The sequence below is a fragment of the Ixodes scapularis genome, unplaced genomic scaffold, assembly GCF_016920785.2.
Source record: "Ixodes scapularis isolate PalLabHiFi unplaced genomic scaffold, ASM1692078v2 PGA_scaffold1__304_contigs__length_218370807, whole genome shotgun sequence".
NCBI lineage: Eukaryota > Metazoa > Arthropoda > Arachnida > Ixodida > Ixodidae > Ixodes > Ixodes scapularis.
This window is the reverse complement of record NW_024609846.1, coordinates 17,747,805-17,774,633: the sequence shown is the minus strand read 5'-3', so window position 1 is coordinate 17,774,633 and position 26,829 is coordinate 17,747,805. Positions and strand designations below refer to the sequence as shown.

The 26,829-nt window shown below is 46.9% G+C and overlaps 1 protein-coding gene and 1 pseudogene across 1 annotated transcript in view; both read left to right on the top strand.

Annotated features, from left to right (window-relative positions):
- LOC120850872 (inactive serine protease 45-like) overlaps nucleotides 1-16,717 on the top strand; it is a 40,757-nt gene extending 24,040 nt beyond the window's left edge. Inside the window, exons 4-5 of the mRNA XM_042291062.1 lie at nucleotides 12,651-12,919; nucleotides 16,460-16,717. Coding sequence (XP_042146996.1) covers nucleotides 12,651-12,919; nucleotides 16,460-16,717 — 527 coding nt within the window. The remainder of the gene's footprint in view (nucleotides 1-12,650; nucleotides 12,920-16,459) is intronic.
- A 1,185-nt stretch (nucleotides 16,718-17,902) lies between these two features.
- On the top strand, nucleotides 17,903-18,407 carry LOC121836203 (annotated as a pseudogene).
- Nucleotides 18,408-26,829: the final 8,422 nt, after the last annotated feature.

The following is a 26,829-nucleotide window of genomic DNA, read 5'->3' as shown; positions in this document are numbered from 1 at the left end:
TGTGACTACGCGAAAAGAACTTCCATACAAATATGGGCGAAACTTTGTTATTGCCCATACGACAGCGAGGCACTCCTTTTCGGTCGTTGAATAGTTCCTCTCCGCTTTAGACAGCGTCCGACTTGCGTATGCGATAACTCGCTCGGCTCCGTCCTGCACTTGGACTAGTACCGCACCCAGTCCGGTGTTACTGGCGTCGGTGTGGATCTCGGTTTCAGCAAACTGGTCGAAATGGCCAAGAATCGGGGGCGTCTGGAGTCTTCGTTTGAGCTCGTCGAATGACCTCTGGTGTTCTTCTGTCCACTCGAACTTTACGGCGTCCTTCGTGAGGTGTGTCAGCGGTGCGGATAGCTCGGCGAAGTCTCGAACAAAGCGCCTGTAGTAGGCACAGAGTCCGAGAAATCTTCTCACGGCCTTCTTGTCAGACGGCGGCGTAAATGCAGCTACAGCGCGGGTCTTCTCGGGGTCAGGTAGAACACCCTTGTTGTTCACGACGTGGCCAAGGAACTTTAGTTCCCCATAGGCGAACCGACACTTTGTTGGCTTGAGTGACAGGCCGGCGGTCTTGATGGCTTGAAGCACGGCTCGAAGTCGTCTGAGGAGTTCGTCGAAATCTCGTGAGAATACCACGACATCGTCCAGGTAGACGAGGCAGCTCTGCCATTTCAGACCTGTCAGCACGGTGTCCATGACGCGCTGGAAGGTGGCTGGAGCTGTACAAAGTCCGAACGGCATCACTTTGAATTCGTATAGTCCGTCGGGAGTGACGAAGGCAGTTTTCTCCCGGTCACGTTCGTCGACTTCAATCTGCCAATAACCACTCTTCAGGTCCATCGACGAAAAATATCGGGAGTGGCGCAGTCGGTCTAACGTATCATCGATGCGGGGGAGCGGATAGACGTCCTTCTTTGTCACGGCGTTCAGTCGACGATAGTCCACGCAGAACCGCAGGGTTCCGTCCTTCTTCTTTACAAGGACGACTGGGGACGCCCATGGGCTCCTTGAGGGTTGAATGATGTCGTCGTCGAGCATCTCCTGGACTTGATCTTGAATCACTTTCCTTTCCTTTAAGGAGACCCGATACGGCGACTGGTGGACAGGAAGTGCGCCGTCGTCGGTAACAATGCGATGTTTCGCCATCCCATCGGGTCCATCCCACGGCGTCATGACTTTTCGCAGGCGGCGAGAGAGCCTCCCACTCAAGACTGAGCAGTCTGCTCCGGTGTCCACGAGTGCCGATGAGTCGAGGCCGTCAATAACAACGTTTAAGTTGTTGGACACCGAAGCAGGAGCGTCGTTGTGATGCGTATCGTCGGGAGAGTGGGAGCGCTCCGTCGTTCGTGGAGGCTCTTTACGTCGGTCGTCTTCGGCAACTCCACCTCCAGGGGTTGCCGCGCCTAGTTTCCCCGGCGGGGAGCGAGGGGCGACAGGCTTTCACGTCGGGGTCGGTGCATCGGCGAAGCTGGACGTCGCGGTGACGGCGACCGGAACTCTCGGCGTGACGCAGGCTCGGGGGACTGGGGTCGTCGCAGGTACTCGTCGATCTCCCGAGGGCGTTCACCATACCGGGGGCGAGGGTCGCTTGGGTGGAATCCGCGCAACCCGAGTCGACGGTATGGGCATCGGCGGTAGGTGTGGTCTGCCTCCCCGCAGTTGAAGCTCAGAGGGCGTCGGTCGGGCGTTCGCCACACATCGGTCTTCCGGGGTGCACGGGGCTCCTGGCTGGCGTACTGGGGCTGGTCGTCGTGGCGTCGGTCGTGCTGCGGCGCAGGAGACTGGCGTCGGGGCGGCGCGACATAGGCGCGAGGAGGAGGCGGTGGCCGTCGGGCCACTGCGGCGTAAGTTAGCGCGGGTTCTTCGGAGACTGCTGCGCTGATGGGAGCCTCTGGTTGAATGGCTCTCTGCACCTCTTCCCGCACGACCTCAGCGATGGAGAGCGAAGCTGGTCGGTCCGCGGCGGGTAGTAGCTTTCGCAGCTCCTCCCGGACGACGTCGCCAATGATCTCGCGAATGCTTGGGATGCTGGAGCCAAGGTCGCAAGCGGACGGCGGAACCGCGCTGACGCCGGGTAGCCTCTGGTAGTGGCTGGCTCGGGCTTGCAGGGCACGCTCGATGTTCGTTGCCTCGGCGACAAAGTCTTCGACAGTTGTCGGAGGGCTGCGGACAAGGCCACCAAAGATGTTTTCTCTCACGCCCCGCATGACGATTCGTAGCTTCTTCTCCTCTGTAGCCCGAGGGTCGGCGCGGGCGCTCAGGCGCAGGACGTCCTCTACGAATCCGGTGACACTCTCGTTGGGGCCCTGGGTTCTGGTTCGCAGTAGGTCCTCGGCTCTCTCTCGGCGGTGGTGGTTGATGAAGGTAGCCTTGAGATCGTTCTTGAAAATGTCCCACGACGTCAGGGAGGACTCATCATTCTCGTACCAGTGCTTGGCAGTCCCCTCAAGCGAAAAATAGACATTGTGTAGGCGCTGCTCGTCTGTCCAGCAATTGTGGCGGGCAACGCGTTCATACTGGTCAATCCAGTCTTCGACGTCTTCGTACTGCTCGCCGTGGAATGGAGCCGGTGTCCGAGGAGCGACGGGTAGGTAGACGACGGCTGGAGCGGCGGGGGTCTGCGACTGGTTGGCCATCGTCGGCTGCCTGGTCCTGGGTGGTAAAGGTCCGTATTCCGGGTGTAGCCCTTGGGTTCGGCGACTTGATCGAGTCTCGGTCTGGTCTTCGTTGGGTCCTCGGGAGCTTGGGTTCGGACTTGCAGTGCGGGAACTTGGGGGGCTGCGCTGCACGAACATGCGGTACCCCGCACCTCCACCAAAATGTCACGGGTGGTGACTAATAAACAAGAAATAAACAGGAATAAATAAACGTTTAGTGAGGCGAACTTGTGCCAAAACAAAAAGAGAACATAAAATAATAACAAAGCGTCGTGAGCGTCGAGGTCGGCGAGACAGCAGAGTCGAGCCCTGGGGCGAAACTGACTCGACAAGGTCCCGGGCGGCCTCTTATCTAGAGTGACTCACTATCTCGAAGATTCGGCGGAGAAGGTTCGAGCGTAGCGCGCTCGGGGCGAGAATGAACAAGCACTTGCTAGAACAACAAAAGCAGGGATAAACGATAGTTATGTCCGCAGCAAGAACAAACGAGAACTTTCTACAAGTCTGTGAGCCTGCGCGCGGCAATATTTTATATTATGTATATTCAAAACCAATATAATGAAATGGCTCTATACTCACACTGTATTTGAAGAGACACGGCTGCATACTGGTACATATGATAATAAAGGCTATGAATGCCATCTACTAACCTAACTCGTAACACAGACGTCGCCGACAAACTTTTGAAACTGATAATTGACCAAAATTTAACCCTTTTGTATGAAATTTACGTGCATGATCATATAGTCAGTGCGCAAATCAGCATTAGGAAAGTTAACATTCACGCAAATCTGGTTCTCCGAGTACTGGGCGTTTAGCACAGCACGACTCGCAGTTTCAAAGGTGTTCGCAGCATGTTTGATGTGTAACTAGATTATTTTTTTGCAGCTAAAGCAATCAAATGAATGCAGTTTGCCAAAACAACTTAGTTGTTTTGGCAATAATTGATGCACAATTAAGTCTGACAACGAGCGCCGTCTGCGAACTAGTCTTCAAACTCCAAAGGCAGAGGCAGGTTGGGCAGGTTGCCCAACCTGCCTCTGCTTGTCAAATTACATTGGCATCGTGCAGTTGAATTATTGTTGGCGCTTGTGGCCCATACTAACGCATATTTCAACAAAATATTTTAGAACTAAACAATTAACCGGGAAAATCGATAGTGGATGTGTTGGTTGAACGGAACTTTGCCCTGCAAAAATTACGACAGCTGGAAGGAATGCCAGCCGAGGGGGTGTACGCATTCGCAGATTACTTTTAAAAAGGTCCACTGCTATCAATGTTGTGTTTAGAACATCGTTCCGTAGCTTAAGTTTTCAATGATTGTATTGCTTCCGAAGTAGGTTTCAGCCGGACATCCGTAGAACATAAATTGTTTTAAAGCGGCAGCCTTACAGGCCCAATACATCTTGACGCCTCGAAACGTGTGATGCTGAAGTGCTCGTGGCTGAGGCGATGGTGGCTGAAGCTTCAGCTCTGGTCTGCTAAGCTCTGGTCATGCTAACTTCGGTCGCGTGTTTTCGGAAGCGCCGGTCGCCTAAGCTGACGTGACCTGATGTTCTCGACGTTATCCTACACTCTAAAAAAAAGGGAGGAGAAATGGAGGAAAAAGCGACGTTCCTCCCAGTCGCCGGCGGAAGGGAGGAAATCGCACCCTTTCCTCCATTTCACCGATTTAGATGCAGCGCCACCTGGTGGCGCTTGAAAAAGGGACGAAAATTCCTCCATGTCGCGGCGGCAGCGGCGGTCGAACCGCCGCTGCCGCCGCGAACATGTTCAACGGCGGTGACGGCAACCTGGGGGATTGGTTGCCGTTACCTATCCCACCACTGCCCATGCGGGATGCTAGGAAAGAAAAAGCGGAGCTGCGGGGGCTAGCGAAGATACACTAGATTAACAAAAAACAAAAAAACGAACAAAACAAAAGCGAGGCGCGTAGCGCGGCGTGCGTCTCGCAAGAATCACGCCGTTGGTTCGGTGTCGATGCGGTGTTGCTGTTGTCGGGTGTTTTACTTGTGTTTCGTGTATTCTGTGTGTTCAGTGTTGTATGTTTATTTACAATGTGGCGGTCAAGGGGGGGGGGGGGGGAATTGGAAAACAAATTGGCACTTCACCAACATATTTTTTTTTTGTTGTTTTGAGCGCCATCTGGTGGAAGATATATGAATTACTCGAGGGGAGAAAGTTTCCTCCATTGGGCGAAACAAAGTGGCGATTTTCCTCCCTTTTTAGGGGAGGAACGTTTTCTCCACGAGCCAAAATAGGTGGCAACTTTCCTCCTTTCCTAGGAGACGAAATTTCCTCCCGTTTTGTAGGAGGAAATTTTCTCCCTTCGCAGAGCAATATATGATACACGCGAGTTCCTCCTTTAAGGGAGGAACTCGCGTGTTTTTTTTTTTTTTTAGAATGTAGAGGTTGGCTTGAGGTCGCCCTTGAGGCAGTCATCGAAGTTGTCTTAGATGTCGTTCTTAGCATCGTCCACTAGGACGTCGTCCTAAACGTCCTTTCTTGGCGTGGTGCTCAGTGCATGAACTCCTAATCGAGACATCGAAATAATTACCGCACAACATATTTTCTTATTTTTTTTTCACTAATGTTCCTGAAAAGCTGCCGCATTTCATCGCGTTTGGTAGAATGAAAAAAACTGCATCAATTTTGTAACACAGAATGTTTTTATGGGCTGAATTTCATGAAATTGTGTAACTCTTTCAATCCTTTCAAACGAAGATTCATCATGGAGCTAACCTCGAACCATGCGACCTTTAATCCGACGTCTTATTTTCGGCGCCGCAAGTAGGAGATGAAAAAAAGCGCAAGCAAGTGAACTGTATGACTTGGCACTAACCCTCGTCAGCGGTAGCGCATTTTTGTCCGTGGCGAGGGATGCTTAGTTAAGCATACTTGGTTATGCATACTTTGCCGTCAGGCGATATGCGAGGCGAGTTTTGCCTAGTCAAACATACACGGTCCGCATTGAACCGTCGGCACAGTCACACATTGTCCAGCATACTTATGCCGCAGTATACAGTCGCTGTTGAATAATACTTCATCTAGCATACTTGGTTGCCAGGCCGTCGACAGCGAGTTACATTAAGTGCAAAATACTTCGTTCACAGATGACCTTCGGCTGGAGGTCATACTTAACCCAGCATTCTTAGCCCGCAGGCGAACCGTTGTACCTAATCCGCGGTAACAGCCGGGGGTGGGTTATACCTACGTACGGAGCACCCCGTTCCCCATCGACCGTCGGCAGCGAACAATGCTAAGTCCGTAATACTAATCCCACACGTGACTGTCGGCGGAAAGTCATACTTTGTCCGGCACACTTAGTCTGCAGGCAACCTGTTGTGGCCACTCAAACTTAGTTTAGCGAACTTCGTATGTAAGCAGCCGTCGGGAGGCAAATTAACTTGGTCCAGCATGAGAGCCGCAGAAGACAGTTCGTGGCGATTCATTCTTGTCCATCATACTTAGTCCGTAACCTCAAGTCACCGGTATGTTATACGTAGTCCAGCGCAGTGAGTCTTCGGACGATCCTCGACGGGGACACATGCTCAGTAAAGCAAACTTAGCAGGCAGCCGTCGGAGGTGAGTCATGCCTCCGACGGCTGCCTCGCACAATCTCAGCATACTGAGATCGTGAGAGTTAGTGGCGTGATAGATGCATAGTTCATTATGCTCACCATACTCCGCAGATAGTCGTTGGCAGCCAGTCAGACTTATTCCAACATAATTATACTTAAATTAGATAGTAACCGACACTACGATCTAGTGAAGGCTGTCAAGAACTATAAGTCGTGCCAAACCACGGAGATCATTTTCTTTGTGAGTTTGCTATCATAGGCTAAGCTAATTCCGCGGCCAACATTCTGGGACATTCCGTGGAATGTAACGTTTTCAAGGAAATATCACAAATCTAATTTCAACTTTCAACTATAACTTTCTTGTTTCTCTGCAAGAGAGAAGGGGAGAGAGAAAAAAACTGACTGTTGTCGCTTGACAGAGTTTCTCATCCCCACCAGCAAGAAGATGAACGATTTTACAGACTCGTGATCCGTACAGCAAAGTTTACATAGAAGCAAAACACAACTTTAAACTAAAAAGGACCCGAGATGCATTACAAGCATTTCTTAAAGGTCAAAGATTCAATCGTAATAGGCACAAATAAAGGTCGATCTACGAACTTCATACAACTACGGCATCGGGAATCGGACTTTTTAATTACGCGCTCACCAGAGCGTGAGCACACGGCGCTGTGCTCGCGCTCAAAACAAAAAGTAAGCCTACATTTAAAAGAGATTTTTGAGTCACGCTAGCGCGGGCCACTGCATTAGAGAATACAAAAACGAATATCCCTCCTGCTCAACATCATGAAGTTAGTGCCAAATCTAGACGTACGTATTCATGACATTAGGCAACGAGAACTGCAGCATCTAGAGACCGTAGACTCCACTTGAGCGAGGCGTTGACCATGTGTCAACTCAACGGCTTGCATTTGCACGCACCCTCCACTTCATGTTGGTGATTGATAGAAAAAAAATATTTTGCATTACAAACGTTTGTTACGTAAAAGAAGTTCATAATTGTAATGCTCTGTCATTGGAACTATTTTAAGGTTTATGAAATCTTGTAATGTGGGAGCGTTGAACTCCACATTGCACATAATTCGCATGATTTTCTTCAGGAGCATAACCAGTGATGGATATTTGTAGTTGTTGTGCTACACAACAATAAAGCAGTAATTATAGCAAGAGTAAAACAGGGACTTATAAAGAAGGACTAAGACCGATAGGGGTAAGATATATGTCGCCATTTTTTAAATACTGGCAACACCTTTTGAAAGTCTGCGATCTATACATTGGACTTTGCGTCCCTGCTCATGTACCTATTAAATATTACACTGAGAACCTTCACTTTTTTACAAAGTAAATATTTTTTCTTTAGAGAGAAAGCCCTTGAGTAGATGAACACACCATTTATGAATAGAAAAAGTATTTCATTAACCTTATTTGTATTATTACTGGACAGTTTGAGATCTTACAGTAACTTATCTTCTGCAGAAAGTTATTTGCCGCACTTAAAACCTGGTGGACAAATTCACCCGGAAAAAATAAACTGGTGTCATCCGTGTAAATGATAAAACCTAGACTGTATTTAATATTTACTGAGTTATTTATGTACAAGTTAAACAGAAGGAGTCCAAGGGAACTCACCTGCGGCACCACTGACATGAGTTTCCTTAAGCTAGATTCCTGACTTTCTGTCACGACACACTGATGCCGATAATGTGAAAAAAATGCTCTCGATCATCGTTGAGGCTACCCCTTGCATTTAATTCCGCATGCATTTAATTTTAGAGCATATTTCAATGTATTAGGTTGTAGAAAACTTTGAAAATCAATAAAAAAAAACCCAAGGTAATCAATTTCTTTTTGGCATTGTTTAAAATTAGCGATTTTTGTTTTAATAGCGCGATTTCCGTTGAATTCTCTTTCCTAAAACCAATGGGCAAGATGTTAAGACATAGTTTTTATCACCAAAGGTGCATCATCTGGCGTGTACATTTTTCTGTAGCCATTCTGAAAGCACTTTCACCAGAGGAAGAGGTCAGTAATTTGATTGGCTGTTTTTATGCTCAGACTTGAAAATAACCGTAACCTTAATTACATTCATCTTTTTTTTTTCGTTCTATGATACAAGGTAACTAGCGCAACTGAGAAGATTAAGATATTTTGTCAACAAAAGGAGAAATTTATAATATTGTGAATCTGGCCTACAGGATTCGACGCAAAGAGCCTGTAAAGCCGCGGAATTAAAACTGCACGCTTCCAAAATATTAATTACTGTCTTTTGATTTTTTATGACTGTCATCTGAAATATTCTCAGGAAACATTGCGATGTCTGTTGTTGTTCTGTTATTTTCGGATATTCGCACGTCGTTGATACCCAATAAATTTGGGGATGCGCAAGATAAAATGCACACGCTCACGAAGTCTTATTTGTACTTGATTGGTTTAGTCTGTGATACCATACCTGTAAAGGTGATTAGCGCCCTGACAATGCGCGTTTGGTATTGCTTGATTGGCTCTGCCGGTAGCTGCGGTGGGACTTAAAGTTGAACGGAGTCCACAGGCCACCGTTGATGGCGAGTGATATTTAGTACGGCACACTTAGTCCCTGGGTGACAGGGGGCGCCGTAGTTGGTTCCTTTATAAAGCCTCTACCTCCTTATGTGTAATTACGACACCACGGGTGAGAGACGAAAGGTGTGGGCGCATGGTAGCTGCTGCAAGTTCATAATTGTAGATTTACCTGAGCCCCTGGTGATGACACAAAAATAAAGTTGGAAAGATGTCTCGAACGCAGCTCTCATTTTATTGCCACAAATCCATTTAAAGGGGCTGTGCGACAATTTTCAGACTTTGGCCAATTAACTGCGGAAATTATTCGCCGTCACCTATGAAATGAAAAGCAGAAAACCGTATTTTCTTGCGAGCGCTACTTCTAATTTCAGAAAAACAAGGAAACAAGTCGAAGGTCAATGTACCTCTCTACTCTCCACGTCAACTTTCGAGTGACATACTCTGGGGGTTCACGTAGTTTCTCCTTGGGTCCTCTCTTCAGGGACCAGCCGCTTCCTCCGCGATTGTCCACTTTTAAAGGATCAGCATCGTCGAAGGTCGCGGCGAGCAATCGACACAAAGGACAATTCGCAACGGGGCTGATGGCGAGTGTAGCAGCGGAGGGGGACAGGTTTTTTTTACTTCCGCGTATCACCCGGAGACGGTGTCCTTTAAGTTTCCGTGACCCCGGCAGGCGGCTGCAGACCAAAAATAATTCGTTTTTTGCTTTGCGATTACTCTGCAGAATAGCATTTTTTTGAGGAAAGGTGACACGTTATCGGTCACTAGTGCTTGCATAAACAATATAAAAAATGTAAACCGCCAATTATTGCAACATTGAAATCATTGCACTGCCCCTTTAAGTACGGTCTAAACTAGAAAAGACAATGGGGAAGCCGGGGAAAAGGGGAAAGAATCGCAAATTATATACTCTCAGGAGTAAAACACACAGTACGAAAACCAAGTATCTCTGTCAGTTTGAGGTCAAAAAGGTGGTGAAGCTAGATGCTCGAAACGGTACTTCACAGACCGAACAAGCACATGCGAAACAGGCTACTTCAAAGCTGTGTGTTCAAGAAAAGCACCCATTTACACAAAAACGTAAAATTTGCTACAAAAGACCAACACAAAAACGACACAAGTTTTATTAAAAATGTTCTCCTCCCCTCCCTTCACACAGAAGTTATACGTCAAGAGATATTTTCTATACGGCCTCCAAACATAGGGACGACTTATCCACTGTGTTTCTATGGTTTCCTTTCATAATTGACAATTTTAAGCCATGTTTCTAGCCATTTTTGTCTGTTAAAATCACAGAGGACGTGAAATTTTGCAACGGTACCAAATTTTGATTTTCTTGGGCGTGCTTTGAAACCCCCAATACGGATCCTTATCGTGGACATGCACCGTCTATGTTTGGTCAAACGGTCACTGACGCTGAGCGTGGGCTGATCAATATAGCACGAACGAAATTCAGATGTGATTTTGTAGACAGTCCTTGAAACACGCGCGAAACGTTTTTCTTCGAGTGTGTCTGTGTGTTTTTTGTAGGCAACATATTGGGCCGAAGTGGACGAAGTCGATCTTTTCAAGGTATCGTCTAGGATAAATGCCGCACGGGGACCAAATTCAGGGAGATTTGAGGTTATGGGGTACTCAAAGAAAAAACGTGAAGACAGCATGCTTTTCCTGCCCGGAAACTCTTTTAGCCTTTTTTTTTCCTCGGAGAAAACTAAGTAGCAAAAGTGCTTGGTCAGAAGCTTTTGAAGGTATTTTACTTCGTTGAGACGGCTGAACAGAATTTTGAATAAACTCCGCTATAGCGCTAGCACCGAATTTTCGGACTGCGTTACTTATCAGATTGCGAACCAGACCCGACTTGGCAGTTTTTGAATGGCAGTTGGTGTGAAGGAAAGGATTGGTCTTGCCGTCGCCTGCACGTTTGTGAGGTGACCTCTTTTTTATATGTTTGTTCGGACTGTGAACTATGGGTTGGACAATTCAGCTTCACCATCTTTTATAGCGCAGTAATAAGGCGCCCATTTCGGGCTTGAGTGGCGTCGCCGTCGCCGTCGCCGTCGCCGTATGCGTAACCGCACGCTGCATTATGGGTGAATTTCACCGGTAAATCCAGCGTAAAAACTTCCCCACTAAATGTACGGGAAAAATTTTTCCGCTAAATCTAGCGAAAAAATTTCCCCGCTAGAATTAGCGGGAAAATTTCTCTGCTGAATCTAGCGCAAAAATCACGGCGGGGGTCATGTAACCCCCGTCGTGGTCACGTGACCCCCCGAAGTCACGTGACCCCCCGAAGTCACGTGATACCCCGAGGTCACGTGACCCACGAAATCACCTGACCCCCACGTGACATTGGGAAGGGAGTCACGTACCTTGGGGGTCACGTGACCCCCAATGTCATGTAATTACACCCCAAGGTCGCGTGACCCCCCTCCCCCCGAGAACACGTTACCCTAAGTACCCTTCCCTCCTCCTCCTCAAAAGCTACGCTCTAATTCGGCGTTACAGGGAGTTGTAGACGGCTGTCATTTTTTTTTAGCTCAATCTGCCGGATAGACTTCGTGTTCGTACCTTGTGTTTTGTCCTTGAGAGTGTGCCATTGGTGTTTTTTTCCCCTTTTCCGTGGCTTCCTTTTCTCTTCTCATGTTCAGGGAGGCCATATGTAAATGGATTTGTAGATTCAAATAATGTTCTACTGAACTCGTTTTATTTTTCTGAGGGACTACACAAGAATGACGACATTAAAACTACGAGGAATGTTCATGCGCCCTAACCGGGCGCTGCTCGCAAGGCGTCTGCTTTCTTCTCCTCTCTTCTCTCTTGCCGTGGGGCGACTTGAGTTGTTTAGTCTTCCCTCACGGAGGTCTGGCCGTCTGGCCCGCAACCGGGCCCCCGAGCTGGTGTCGGGTATCCCCGGTGCGTGCCAGCCTCCTCCGCGGCTCGAGGGAGCGTGTTGCGGGCAAGACGGTGCTGTCGCTGCAAGCCTCTAGATTCAATGGCAATAATATTTCAGCTTTATTTGAAGCATAATTTTTTTCTTCCTGCCGTGTTTTCTGCCTTCATTGCAGCCTCGGTTAATTATACAATTATGTAACGCAACGTATGAAGAGATAGCTGAGCTTGCGATCGTGTCAGAATTTCGGGGAGATAGGAATTGATAGAGTAAATGCCGATATAAACCTTCTCCTTCGTTATTAACTTGAGGCGCCACAAGCGGATACTTAAAATTTAAAGCTTCAAGGCCCTACACCGGCCCATTAAAAAACTGAAGCCAAGAAAAACTTATCATCAAACCGTGAATGTAAAGAGCTCTCTCCACTCTTGAAGAATTTAAACTTGCCTTAATAATTCTGATCAATCCGAAGTTCAAAGGTGTATGTTGAGTGTGCAGTGAATCCGAAACCAGCCAATGCTCCCCCAACCAGCACAGAAATTCATGACGCACGCATGACACACGTAAGGCTCATTCTGTGTTCACCTGGTTTTCTCAAAATTATCAAAGCAAGTTTAATTTTTTTTTCACCCAACATAATATTCAGAAAACTAAAAGCTTAAACGTATTATTTTTACTATTAAAAAAAAGCCCGCTTGCATTGCATACATTTTTTACGTGCCTGTCATTCTTTCGTAACCAATGTATTATTTTGCATGGCTAAACCAAAATACCAATCCCAATTTTTTTTTCTTTACGAATGTATAGTTTTATATTCTTATTTTGGGTACAACCTTTCAGTTATATGAACCTCTGCGTTACAAATATGAAACAATTACAAATCGGGTATAGGGCACCCAAAGAACGGTGAAAAGTTCTTCATCGGTACACATTCCCAATAAGAATCTTGCGTTTTTCAATTTTCTTCAGACTATCTACCTGTTTCCGATGAGATGGATGAATCATTAAACGAACCACATGAAGACCTTAAAAATTTTGTGGATTATGAGAGTTCAGCAGAAGAAACGAGGGATGCGTCACCACGGAAACGGAAGGGCATTTTCTTACCTTTTCTCCCAGAAAACTTGAGGGAAAGAAATATATCCTTAATTACTAACCAACAGTGCGAACGACAGCTTCGACATCTTACCCCAACTGTTCCAAAGTACGTCATATGCTCCGAAGAGGGAATGTGCATAGTAAGTATGAATTATTGTATATTTTCCTGAGAATAAAATTTATTTGGTCGGCAGCTGCACAAAAAATTAAATGACCCCTCGTGCCATGAGTCCCTCACATGCATTCGAAACTGAGTTGAACTATGTCTTTTTCGCCTGAATATATCTAAAAAAAGTTTTACCTGCAGCTTTGGGTGTAAAAAAACTAAGAACTGTACTCAACTCGGAAATGCGACATATTGGTTCAGTCTCCCGCTGAATGAAAGTTTGTTAATGAAAACTTGGGATTACAAAAGAGGCATCGGAACTTGTGTTAGAACTTTTTGAAACTGTATTGGCCTGATCCCTTCTAAAAGAAGCTGAAAACGCTATGTTGTTTGCGTACTTTTATTCAGTAGATGTTTCGCAAATTGGCAAGTTAACATTGTGACATTCCTGGCCCCAGACTTCGAGAATGTATCAAATGTAAAGAAATCTAAAGAACTGCACAGTGCTCACCTTACGTAACAGCTGTTGATAAAAACGGTTGCAGTCCTTATTGAAGATTAGTACTAAACCATAAAATAAATACGTATGATGAAAAAAAAATTACGGGCTATCGGCCGAGATAAAGGACTCTGAATCGTGGAAATCTGAAACTCAATTGTAACAGTACGCTAGTTGTGCTATAATGGATAACCTCAAAAGCAGGACGTTACTTGTATAATATACTTGCAGGAAATGAACAACAAATAGGGGCTGACGTCCACCTAAGCTTCATATTTATAAAAGCAAAAATAAACATCTCAAATGCCGGTAGCAGTAGTTTAGTATTAAATGGACAAACTTATAAAAAAAAAAAAAGAACAGCAAACAGTGCTTTATTTGATAAAGAAAACAGCTCAGAAAACAGAATACGAGGAGGAGCATAAACGAAAAGACAATGCTGTATGTTGTGCATGTTCCTCTTCGTAGTCTGTGTTTTCTGAGCGGTTTCCCCATCATTAAAAACGTGCACCAACTGGCCCAATTTACCAGCTTATTATTGTTTTACTTGCTGACAATTCTTAAATAAATTCAACAAACGCCCACAGTGCAATTTCCTTGAATTTACAAATATTTGGCTTTGGCGGGCGTCGGCTCACAAACAAATTTAATTTTTCTCTTGTTTCATTTCATGAAGCTAATGCGATCTCAAAATTTGGCGTTTTCTCATTAGCACTAGCGTTGCATTGTCATGAAGTTTCAACTTTGGGCGATGCTTAGTTTATTTGCACAGCCCCGAAACCGAGTGCCGCTTTTTTCAATATAACCCAGTAGAATAGTGATACCAGACCGAGGGTGAGCGCCCTTAGCTGTCGATCCGTTTCAGTGAAGTATTCACGATCTGTTGCAGCAACCACTAGAGGTGGCCAAAGCGTACAATTGTGAACGTCAAAACAAAGAAACGAACATATTTAAAAAAAAAAAAAAACTTCAAATAGAAAGCGTTATAATTGGAGGCCCTTCCGAGTGTCTTTATGAAGGCGAACGAATATTTTCTGTACCTCAGCAGATGGAGATAGAGAATTATACATGCTATTTGATTTCGATACAAATATACTTGTCTTAAAAATAAAACAAGAGTCGAACGAGTACAGTCTTCCCCATTTAATTATCAGGCTTGGCGGACATTAGATAAGGGAGAAATCGTCACGGCAAGTTAGCTATTTCACTAAAATCTAATATTTCGATTTTAATTATTTGTTTTATGGATGTTACAAACCCAGTATCGGCTGCAAGTAAAACAGGAGGCCACAAAAATTTAAAAGAAATTGCGAAAAGCAATGGCTTGTTAGGCGTGGATCAATCTTCCAATTGGCTTCCTGGTTTTTTTTTTTTTTCCTTTTCTTTAGGGGGGGGGGGGGAGGAGGGGGAATGGAAGGGCACTTTTGAATTTGCGCGAAAATATAACACCGAAAAAATTCAACAATGACGCTTAGGAGAATGCACGTGTTCATTTCAGTCACGTCATTACTAGTTCAGCAGCATATCCACGATGACTGCGCCGTCGACACAGTGCCGTAAGAGTAACGACTGAAAAGACAGCGTCACTCTTCTGGGCGGCTTTGCCGAGCAGGGTTTAGGCGCTCTATAAAAGCCCAATTTTAAAATGTGGCAAAAAAAGAAACTGAAAAAAAAAAGATTTGTTAAAACCATTTTTTTTTAATTCATTAAATTGGTAATGACTCTAAGAGGTATTAGAATAAAGATTGCCATCGTTACATTATTTGTAAAGCCTCTTCTTAAAATTTCGACCTGTACTGGTTAATTATCCTCCTTATTGTAACGTTTCTTTCATGCTATGTACACTCAACTTGACAAGCTGAAACTCAAGACAACAGTCGTGTAACTCTCGCCTTAAAAAAAAAAAAAAAAAAAAAAAAAAAAAAAAAAAAAAAAAGTTGTTTAAGTAAAATGTAAACAACCTGTGGAAGAAAACAGGAATTCGACAGAGTTCAGTCAAAGAAGCCACTGCACCCACTCTCACGTGCTTCCCCCTGCTTGGAGAGGTTGTCGGATAGCACTCGCGAAAAAGAATTTTGTCTTTTTGAAGCACTGGTAAAAACAGCAATGACCTGCGCTTTGGAGTAGAATTGTGGTCCATTTAGCCTCTCCTAAAGGGTTCGAGAAACTGAGAGTCACATGGTGGCATGTCCGGTATGTAATCTGGATAGAGGAAACCTCCCACCCTATCTGAGCTAATGCATCCAGTACAATGATCGCAACATGATGACCAGCGTTGTCGTGTAACAAAAACATACCAGAAGAGAGCGTGAAGCGTCTCTTTTTCCCAATGGCTCTATGATGCGTGTTCAACGGGCCCCTAAATGTAGCTTTTAGCACATGATTTTCAAGCCAGCCACTTTGAATTTTCCCAGAAAAAGCCCTTCACGATCAGGCTCACCTTAAACGGACACCAAATTGCACCTACCATGTTGTCAATGGCGTCCACTATAAACCCGAATTGCGGCGAAGTTGAATAATTTCTCTCTTGTACGTTTGTCTGTACTCATCGCGATAAGTTCAACCTCATCGGTCTCCTCGTTCGCCTGTGCACTTGACACGGCATAAAAGGGTTTCGTTTATTCACGTTTTAGAAATCATTTAATGTACTCTTTTTTTAATTTTTGTAAAACGGTACAGAGTACGTTCGGACTGTTTCATAGTGGTATTGCCGTATACCCCAGAAAGCATTCTATCTCGGTGTCATCATTCTTCTAAAAGAAAACACAATTGATGTACAATCTTTTTCGCATGCAGATTGCAAATTGGTGTCGCCGATCGAAAATGTTGACCTAGGGCGGTAACCGTTTTTATTTCAGCAACTGTTTTTTTTTCTCTAGAAAGCACGTTTCAAAAACGTATACATATAATGAAAAAAACAAATGTTACAAAAAAGTGAAGGCAGTTAGTACGGCATGAGATACCAATTTGCTGCCCTGAATCAGCTGGAGGAATTTGTTCCGATGATATCTCCGCCTATTTATATCAGTTTTCCGAAAATAGTTCAATAATAATTTTTTTTTTTTTTGTTTTCAGGGAGACAGCGGAGGACCGTTTATGTATGAAAAAGAAGGACAATGGTTCCTTGCTGCTATTCACTCTGTAAACGAAGCATGCGACTCTCCTTCTCTGCCATCACACCATATTAGGGTGTCACATTTTGTTCAAAGTTTTATTTTACCCGTCATGCAGGATCCGGAATCAACGAAACATAACTTTTGTATGACGGACGAGGCTCGAAAGGAATGTGTAACTACATTTTATAAGTCTTACAACGTGACATTCAATAGATGATTCAGTAGTAGACGACGAAACTACTTAATTAAAACGTTAACAGGTTACCATATACTCTTGTCATGTATCTTCAATTCACTTCTAGTAATGAACCTTTTAAGCAAGGGTTTGGGAACGAATTGACACTAGTGACAATTAACACACTATACGTCTAAGTTTACTCACGGGTTTTTGTTGATATTGTTGGAACGTTCTTCATTACCCTGTTATATATAATATATGTTCATGTATACCATACACACATACCATGCAACATTGGCGTCTGCATCGGTGCGAGCCTAAGGATCCGCCATTGCCGTCACGGCGGTCTGGCTGGCTGTTTGGTCCCAGCGCCTCTGGCTGCTGCAAAGTCGTCCGCCGGGGGCGTCGTCGTCGTAGACGAACTCTGCCAGCTTTATCGACAGCAGGGAGACGATCGCCTTGTCACGACTGGTGGGCAGAATCCAACCGACGTACGTCGCCGGACGGATCGTGTCAGGGAGTTCCTCCAGTTTCGTTTTCCGAAGGCGAACGTGGCACTTGCACTCCCAGACAACAAGGGCAGCCGTCGCGGTCCTGCGGCACCGGCGACACACCCCCTCGTGAGGGTCGTCGTTGGAGAACTTATGGCGCAGCGCCGGGGATAGGAAAGGGTTGGTCGCGAGGCGACGAACGAGGGTCTGAGTGCTCCTCGGTAGGTCATTCGGCATCAGAGGAACGGGACGCAACTGCTCGTCCAGGCGTTCCTCCCGTTCCACACGTAGGTGCCGCAGGGTTCTCCGCCTTCGCTGTTGAACACTTTCCTTGACGGCAGACGGGTCGGCCGGGCCGGCTGTCTCGCCGGCCGAGTTGTGGAATGCGTTCGGCGCGGATGCCATCTGGCGTACTGCTGCTCGCGCCTCGTTGCCGTTGACGCCCGCACGGGCAGGCAGCTAGGAAATTGCAGCTTGGATGTTGAGATTCCTACGAAGTTTTAAGAGCGCGGCGAGCAACTCGCCAACTATTCTCGTGTACGTTGAGGGGCTCCCGCAGGCTCGTCTGCAACTTTCGTACGCGCGGGTCGATTCGGTGAACAGTAGGAGCCTGTGTGGGATGTCTGTTGGTGCAAATGTCTGAAGAACCCACTGGGATGCCCGGGGGATTGTCACGAATTCCGCTTCCGTAGTGTCGACGTTTTCAGTGGTTGAAAGTAGAGCCGCGTTCGGAATGCCATGGGTGGTGTCGACCCATGCGATAGCCTCTCCTTCGCCGTCGTCGCCGGCTGTCGACAGCAAGGTTTCCGCCATGTCAGTGTAGTTGATGGCGTGCGTAGGCGGTGATTTGTGCGCGACCCTACGTGTGTGCGCTTTGTCAAAGCGTTTGAGTCGTTCGGAGTTAGTCGGTCTAGGTCCCATGTTTCGGGGAGGGGTTTTCCGTCGGTAAGCGTGACCGGGGCTGTCCACGGAGGAGGCGAGTGCGCGTCTGCCGGGCGGACGTCCAGACTGGGGCACACGCGCGGAGCTCTTCTAATAGAGAAAGCCCAGCTGTCGAGCTGCTGAGGCGGTCTCTCTGGCCGAGTAGCGCCCGTTCAGCGAGTTCCGACAGGAGGTTCATGCCGCTGTGTGCGTACAGCTCCCAGAGGTGCGTGCTCTTAGGCAGTCTGGTGACGATGCGGATTGCCTCGCGATTGAGTTTCCCGAGTCGCTCCGCCTGCCTGGGCGTGAGGACGTGATAGGTATAGCCGTGGAGGATACGGGATTCAAGCAGCGACGTATCGAGCTGGAGCGTTTCTCTCTCCCGCGTGCCCCACTGGAGGTGCGTGATTCTATGGATGAGGTGGAGGAAGGATTTGCACGTCAAGACGACTTTCGTCACCCACGTGGTGCCGTTCCCATCTTGATCTATGTAGGCTCCCAGGATTCGTATGGAGGGGTTTCGCCGTATTCACTGGCCGGCCATGCTGAGGGCGATTTGGTTGTGGACCGCTTCGGTCTTTCTGCGGGGCCCGTTGAGAACCACGACGTATTCGGTCTTCTCGGCCCAACGCGCTCATGCCCACATTCCGATGGAAGTCCTGAATGACGTCGAGGCCAAGCTGAATCGTGTGCTCCTGTTGCTCACCGATCCCGTCCTTACGCAGATGGTGACATCGTCGGCGTATACGGCGAAGCGCAGCGACGGAACCGCTTCAAGGAGCGGGGGAAGTCTTGCCATGACCAGGTTGAAGACGGTGGGCGAGAGGACCGCGCCCTGCAATACCCTGGACTGTTCAGTTGATGGGGTCCGATGAAGTCACCGGCGTTGATCTTCTATATTCGGTCGTTCAGGCAACTCTTAACGAAACTGAGAAGGTGGCCGCACACTACGGCAAGCTCTGAGCTCTGGATGACCGCCTCGTGAGGGACGGTGTTGAAGGCCTTGCGAACGTCCACTGCCACCACCGTTCTCTTCTGCAGTTTCGAGTAGGCGTCAAGGACTTGGTGGCGCAACACAAGGAGAATGTCTTGCGTGTTAATCCCGTGGCGGAATCCGAGCTGATATGGGTGGAGCGAGAGTTCCTCTCAAGGTGCCACAAGAGTCGCTCGAGCACCATACGTTCAGTGAGTTTACACAGGTTACTGGTAAGGGAAATCGGCCGGAGGATATTGAGCCTTTGGTTCAGAGCACTGGCGTCCCTACTGAAAAAAACCATTTGGCGCCTATATGAAAATAAACGGGTTCATACCGGTAACAGTTTAACCATACCGGTCACCAGTTTGTCAAAGGCGTCGCCCGTATGGCTCAAAGGGGTCCCCCGTATGAGCCATAACGGTCACCTATTTGGACAAACAGGTCACTCCTTTAGCAAACGGGTCGCTCGTCTGGGCAAATGGGTCGCTCGTTTGGGCAAATGGGTCGCTCGTTTGGGCAAAGTTGTCGCACGTTTGCTCAAACCGGTGACCACGTTGCAAACTGCATCGGTTTAATCAAACGGCTCTCCGGAGCCCGTTTGATACTGAACGTACAGATCGGCGGCGTGAGCACGCCTAGCGTTTCAGCTGTGGCAGCCAATGTTTCCGGAAGGCTGGGAGCGGCGGCTCATCGATTTCAGATTGTCCGCGTAATGCGAGTAATTATATTTATATTTTAATTGCGCTGGTGTTCGCTTATACTGCAACTAAGACTAACATCTTTTTTTTTTGTTGTTGTTGTTTTACGTAAACGCGCGACGTTGGTAAGCCGATATTTTTGACAGAACTTTAAAACTTTGTCCATCTTTGTTGCCTCAATTTACTTATTCAGCTCGAATCTCTCTCGCAGAAGACGCGACCGCGTGAAAGAATGTACGTCTAGACTCCGTTTCACTTTAATTCAAGACGCAGCGAAGGTAGCACGCGTACACGCGGCTGCAAGAACATCGAGCATTGCGAGAGCACGGCCGCCGTTGCAGCAGTCAAACGACGAGCTCGCGCTGAGTACTTTCTTCGCTCGGGCGCAAGCCGAGCCTCTGGCCGCCCGCCGCCATTTCCAAGGTTCAAACGTGCTAAAAAGCGCGCGCGCGCGCGTATTTTTTTTTTTTTTTCGAGGTTACAAGAACACATTTCTCTGGAATGCCTGGGGACAGGGAGAGCGGCTGTCCCTGTGGTTCTCGCCCCCTCCCTCCTCTCTTGTCACCCGTCACGTGACCCGCACCCGCGCGCGAGCTACACGCTGATAAGCATTGAGATCCGGAAGGGTGCGCCTAGCAGCCGCTTTTTTCTTTGTCTGCTTGTTGTCAGTTCCAGCTCGAACTTAGCGCGTCCACCCGCTTCGATCTGTCGCCTAACCCTGCGGTCTTATTGGGATGTCTCTCGACAACGTATTGGGTGTGCACCAAAGCTATCAGTGTTCGAAAAGTCCTACGTCTATATCGGCAACAAGCGATTCTTCGAAGAAGTCAGGAATTCTTGCGGTTTGGTTGGGTTCGGCAACTGACAGCTTGTACGCCACATCGTGTTGAAACATCCAAGAAGCCGTTCCCTCTCATTTGTGTTTGTGTGGTTGTCCTGCTTTGACCGTGTCGACAACTATCACGAATTACATCTTTCAAGTCCGCTATTTTTATGGTAAGTGCACTGCAACTTACTTCTTGGCAACGATTGACCGTTCTTCTACTGGTACTCTTCCAGATTATCTATATAATTATGCAGCCATTATTCTCGCGGCAGCCGGGCGAATAATTTCCCGAAAGTCTAGCTTCATATTCTAGAATTACCTCGGTTCTTGTTTGGTTTGCTATCTTCTCAGTTGTATAAAAGCTTAGAGTGCCTCTCACATTTCACAGATCGCTTGCACGTTTGTACTTGTCTACAGAAGACGTATTAAACTTTGAGGAGAATTGAAAACAATCTTTTGTGTCGGTTTTCCTGTCCATTTGCAAGCACCTACGTGAGCACATTTGTTCTACGTGTTTCCTGCATGTTATAAATAGGTTTATGAGTTTCGGAACGTCTTAAATAAGTTTAAGATAACCAACCTACCAGACGATCCCCGTTTAGGGCTAGCGCATAATTTCCCGAATCGAATGGCACGTTCAAACGTGTGGTCACGTGCAAGGTCGAACGGGCACCTGTATCAAATGGGTACCGTTTCGAGCGGGTACCGTTTCAAACGGCTGCCCGTATCCCATAATCACGTTTGATCCAAACGGGTCGACAAGTTTGCACCCGTTTGATTTACCAGTTTGCCACCCGTTTGAATTTCAAATGTTTTTTATTTTTTTAAGTAGGGGTACCAGCGGCGCGGGTACATAAGGATTGGATTGGATTGAAGAAATAATCTGCCTTAGTTTATATTAGTACTTTTATTACTCAAATTAGTTTTAAAACATTTAAAAGCATAAAGAATTACCATGATAAGTTTATGTCTTGTTAAGAAAAACATTGTTTTTCCGTCGTTCGTTGTTTTTCTGCACTCTGGCTTGCAGCTACGAAATTCAATCCAATCCGATGTCAACAAAACCGAAACCGAAACTACCGCGGTACACGGCTCAAAGCTCGGCCTCGCTTCCCATGGATTTGGTTTTCACATTTTATGACTTTAAATATGCATGTCATAAAATGGTTAAGTTTGATAGCTGAAACTGTTAAATTGAAATGACCTAACATGTGATTTTTTTAATAAAATTCTTTACTGAAAAAAATATCACAGTTTAGTTTTGCGGTGCGCGCGTTGCCGTCGAGGTCTGATAATTTCTGGTCGCGTTAAATAGACCGATCTCACCGGCCAGCTTGACTACGCCACCGCTGCTGCAATGCAGCGAGGGAACTTTAGTCTTTGGGCACGTGCGACAACTTCGCTGGAGCTCTTCGCGCGTAGAGCACGAGAAGGCACGAGCCCTCGCGTGCACGGCCGTTTGCCTCTTGTGAACTGAAGTTATGGTGGCTTTACGATTGCGCCCAAAGCTTAGTGAGATCGGTCTATTGTGTATACCGGTAGAGCCTGTACAAGGTTACCGACCGCCGGTTTGAGTGGCGGCGCCGGTAAGGCGTTACCGGTCGCTCCGATACGTGGTTGCTGTTAGCCGCGCATCGATTGCTGGCCACCGGTACGTTTTTACGGCCAACCAGTGTGGCGTACCGGCTTCGCCAATACGTGTTCACTCGCCGCCTGTACATGGTATGAGCAGCCGGTACGGCGTATCGGCTTCGCCAGTACGTGGTTACAGGTCGTCGGTACAGAGCTACCGGTTACCGATATGAGAATACAGGACTCCGGTGTGAACCGGTATAGGCCGGTATACATTTGTACAGGTTTTTTCAGTAGGGATTGGCTCCTCCGCAACGCAGTGAGCCTATGGGCAGCCCATATCAGGCATGACCACGCTGCGCCCACGTGGAACCAAACGTGGGTTTCGCAGTGGCTGTCCGAGCCCCCGTTGCCCACGTGGGCCCCACATGGACCCCACCTCTTGTGCTATTTGGGTAGTTTCCTTTTGGAGGCCAGAAAACCCTCCTTGCCTGAGCGAACAAAAAATATAGCCGAGTGCGCTGTGATTTGGCCGTCCGCTCAATCTGCTATGTTTCCCGCTTCCTGATTTAGAAAGACTTAAAGCCCGAGTCGGTATGTTAAGACGGCCCATGGGAATCCGGTTTTACAGGGAGTCGTCACCTGAAACGTTTACTTTACGTAATCTAGTCATATTCTCACAAAAGCACAAGTTGACGTATTCCGGTCACACCTCTTAAGCAGTATTGTTCCCTAACACCCGAGGAGCCTTAGTTTTTGCGCGTCCTCAAACAAGGGGGCTCAATATTTGCTGCGCGGAATTCGTCGCTACTTAAAAAAATAATTGCCACGATTTTGCTAAAAACGTGCGCTTTTCCATCAAACGGGTGGCGATATCTGCTCGTAGGCTTATTCCCGAATAAACTTCTCAAAGAAATGCAGCGAGGCATACCGCGAGCGGTAACTGTTTTGCTCGATTCCCGTCTCTTCCGACTGCGAAAAGAGCCTTTACATAACAAGGCCAAGGAGCAGAGATGGCAGTAATGACGTTACTGTAATGAAATTACAGTAATTAACGTACTTTTCTGAGTAATGTTTAATGTAATGAATTCCTTCTGTGGGCTAGTAGTTAATTACGTTCAGGCAGTAATGTTGATAAAATTACTCATTTCTTTTGATATTACTTTGTCCTGAACTAGAAAATTTGTTTGCAAGCTTTAAGAAAGAAAAATTATTTTGCGTGGTCAAATGTTGTGAAGGAGCATCAGAGGAAATAATCGACGGCCACCTGAGCTAAAAGCTTTGTACGAAGAGCTGTACAGACGCACAAAGGAGGGCTGGGAAGGCGAAGGAGAAAAACTTTCTTGTAGACATAGCTGGAAGGCAACGGTTTACGAACTCCATGAACGACCCGTGTCAAGGCGTAGCGTCATCACGACGCTATACTATACTTCGTTTATTCCTAAGCTGACAGTGCTGTCGGAGCTGCAAGCTAACCAGAACCAATGAAACACTTTCTTTTAATGACGTGCCCCGTCCCTTTCTCTGCGCGTGGGTATGAACGAGAGCGTGGTTACGTGGCGAACGAAACACGTGTGACTGCTCTAACAAACACGTAACTTCAACTGTTCACCTTTAAGCTGGCAATGCGTCAGCTAAGGGATGAACGGCTCATGGGCTACAAGGTGACGGGCACATCACCAGTGAGTTACACATAATTTAAAACCTGAGAGGACAAGACAAACAAATCCCCTGCCTCGTACTTTCGTCAAGCATGCTTGAACCGTAAGCTTCGACTATTAAGAACTAGAAGCGACCGGAATAAGTAGTTCGTTCCAAATACCTTGTCAAAGCCTGATATTGTTTTGTGCGTCTTTGAGCAAAGCAGGTGCCGCTCGCGGTATGCCTCGCTGACCTTCCCTTGGGTAGTTTTTTGGGAATAAGCCTACAAGCAGATATTGCTCCCCATTTGTTTGGAAAGCTAAAAATTTAGGAAGCTCGCACCATTACTCAACTGGCCACGCTTCTGCTTAGCAATCATCCGGGCCTTTTGTGTGACAATGCGCAAAAACTTGGACTCCTCGGGTTTTTCGGAAAAATGCTTCTTCATAGGAATGACTGAGTACAGGTCAACTATACTCGGCGACAATATTTCTTGGCAATGGAGTGGACGGTACAGGCACGCGTCCCCTTTCCCATTTTGAGCAAAGCATGTGCGCCGGCTCTTCTTCTCTCCACTGCATTGCCAAGAAAAGTTATCGCCGAGTGTAGCGCTCTAGGGAGAATAGTATTAGATTACGTCCGAGGCGGAAGGGAAACGTTTCACGTGACGGCTCCTTGTAAGGACGAGCTGTCATTGCCCGACTTAACAAACTGACACGGACTATAACTTTTAAATCAGGAAGACGGAAACATATCACCCTTTTAGCAAGAACCTTCACCGTTGGATGAACAGCGAAACTGGTGAGTGGACTGTCTTTCTGAGACACATCTAAAGAAGCTATTAATCATGTTTAACACTTATGTCGTGTGCGCCAGCAAAACCACTGTTCAGTACGGTTCACTTTGAGGCCCATAAGATTGTTGCGGTGTAAACAGGAAGATCTGAGTTTTTTTGGTACATATAGACCAACTCAGCTCTTTTACGTCACATCAATGCGGTGTCGCTCCGGTCCGCATTGCGCATGCGCGGCACCTCGCTGCTTCCGGATCTGGTTCTTGCGCACGCGCTCTAAGGTTAAACAAGGGTTTGTTTTGTAAAAACTGGTGTTGGTGTACGCGGGAAATAAACTGAGCGCGAATTACTGTCTCGAGGTATTCAAAAGTAATGTCAAAGTAGTATCAAAGTAATTTTATTACTTTTGGAACCTAATTGTATTGTAATGTCATTACCTTTAGTCTTCGGTAATTTGTAATGTAATTTCATTACATTTTTGCAGTTTTCAGGAAAGTAATTAGTAATGTAATTTAATTACATTTTGAAAGTAATTTTGCCATCTCTGCCAAGGATACGAACGAAACAGTCTAGAGTCTTGACAAGGAATTTGGTGTTAACTCTTTATTCCCGTCCTTTTTTGTTCACAATGGTCGAAGCTTACGATTCGACCTTGCTTGATGAACGAGCAAGAAGGCTGGGGGTCTATTTTTCTTTTTCACTCAGGGTTTAAAATGGGTTGACCTCGCTAATGATGATCCCTTCGCTTTTTAGCCTATAAGCCGTTCATCCCTAAGATGAGTGTGTTGTGGAAGCTACCCGAAGGAAAAATTCATGAATGTAACCCTGTTTAGCAGTCAATGTTTTCTAGTGGACCGCTGACTGTGCCTGACTGTACGTCAAAAGCATGTCTGATTGGCCAACAAGTTACTCTGACCGACACTCAAACTCCAGTCAGACTCCACTTGTCGGCTTTCTGATGGTTTCCTGGTGGCAGTCGGCCGCCGCGAAATGCCATCAAGATGTCTCGGTGGCGATTCTGATTGTACATCGATTGTCTCTGACTGTACTTCAAAAAGCTTTGACGTGCAGACAGACGTGCGGTCAAAGGGCGTAAAGTTCGTTCGGATACCACTATTTCGTCAAATTTATGACTACGAAAAATAATATATGCACAAGAAAACAATTTCGTGACGTGAGCTCATAAAACCGCTGATGTTAGAGATATGACACGCAGCCGAACGACAACCTTGATCAGAAGCCCGCCGAAACGCCGCCGAACACGCCACTTCGGTTCGCCCATAGAGGCTTCGCAGCTTCGCCGAGCTTTCATGAACGATCGCTATCGACTCGTTTTGTTTTCCCGCTTGCTCCAACCTGTCGATCCTGCCCGGGCTCTACAATGTCTTATGTTTTAGTAGAACTTCTACTCGACAAGACCCAGCCTGTTGTGAGTTCCGACGATCTAAGGGACTTTAGCGGTGTAGTTGAAGACAAGGTGCACCAGGTCTACTGGGCCGGAGACGCGCGAACAAAGGGATCGCTCTACGACGCGAAAGTACTCTACATGCAGGTGAGTAGAACTGAAGTACGGCGAGTGATGTACGAGTGCTTTGCATAACATGCTGAAGGCTTAACTGCATTTGCAGCCGAAGCATCTCATATAAAACAAATGGTCAAATCGAGTTTCCAAAGCGATGGCATAGCATAGGGTTAAGTTGTCCGATTTGTACGCAAGTGGTCGCGGGTTCGATCCGCGGTGGTCCTGCTTTTTTTTTTCTTTTTTTTTTCTCGAACATTTTGTTTTTATCGAGGCATTTGGCGATATTTATGAGTGCGCATAGCTTTACTCTTATATAAATGCTGCCCTTGTTGAGGAAATTCCCTTGGCAGTGGCAGTCAGACGTCATCTGATGGACCATCAGATGACGTCTGATGGTCCATCACGTTCCACCAAGGCTGCTGACTGGCAGTCAGTGTCCCAAAATACGTAGCTTGATGGAATTTTCAATAGGGTACGTTCTCATTGGAACAGTCGAACGTGTATCTTTCGCGCCACATAACCGGGTTCTCGTTTATACCTACGTGCAGAGACAGGGACAGGTCAGTCGATCAAAGGAAGGTGGTTGATTGGCTCTGGTGAGCTCGAATAGCTTCCACCGCGCTGTCCGATTATGGATACCCGAAGCATAGTGTTGTCGCGATGACGTGACCGCCGTGAATCTGCTTGCGTGAAGTTCGTGAGCAGTGGCCT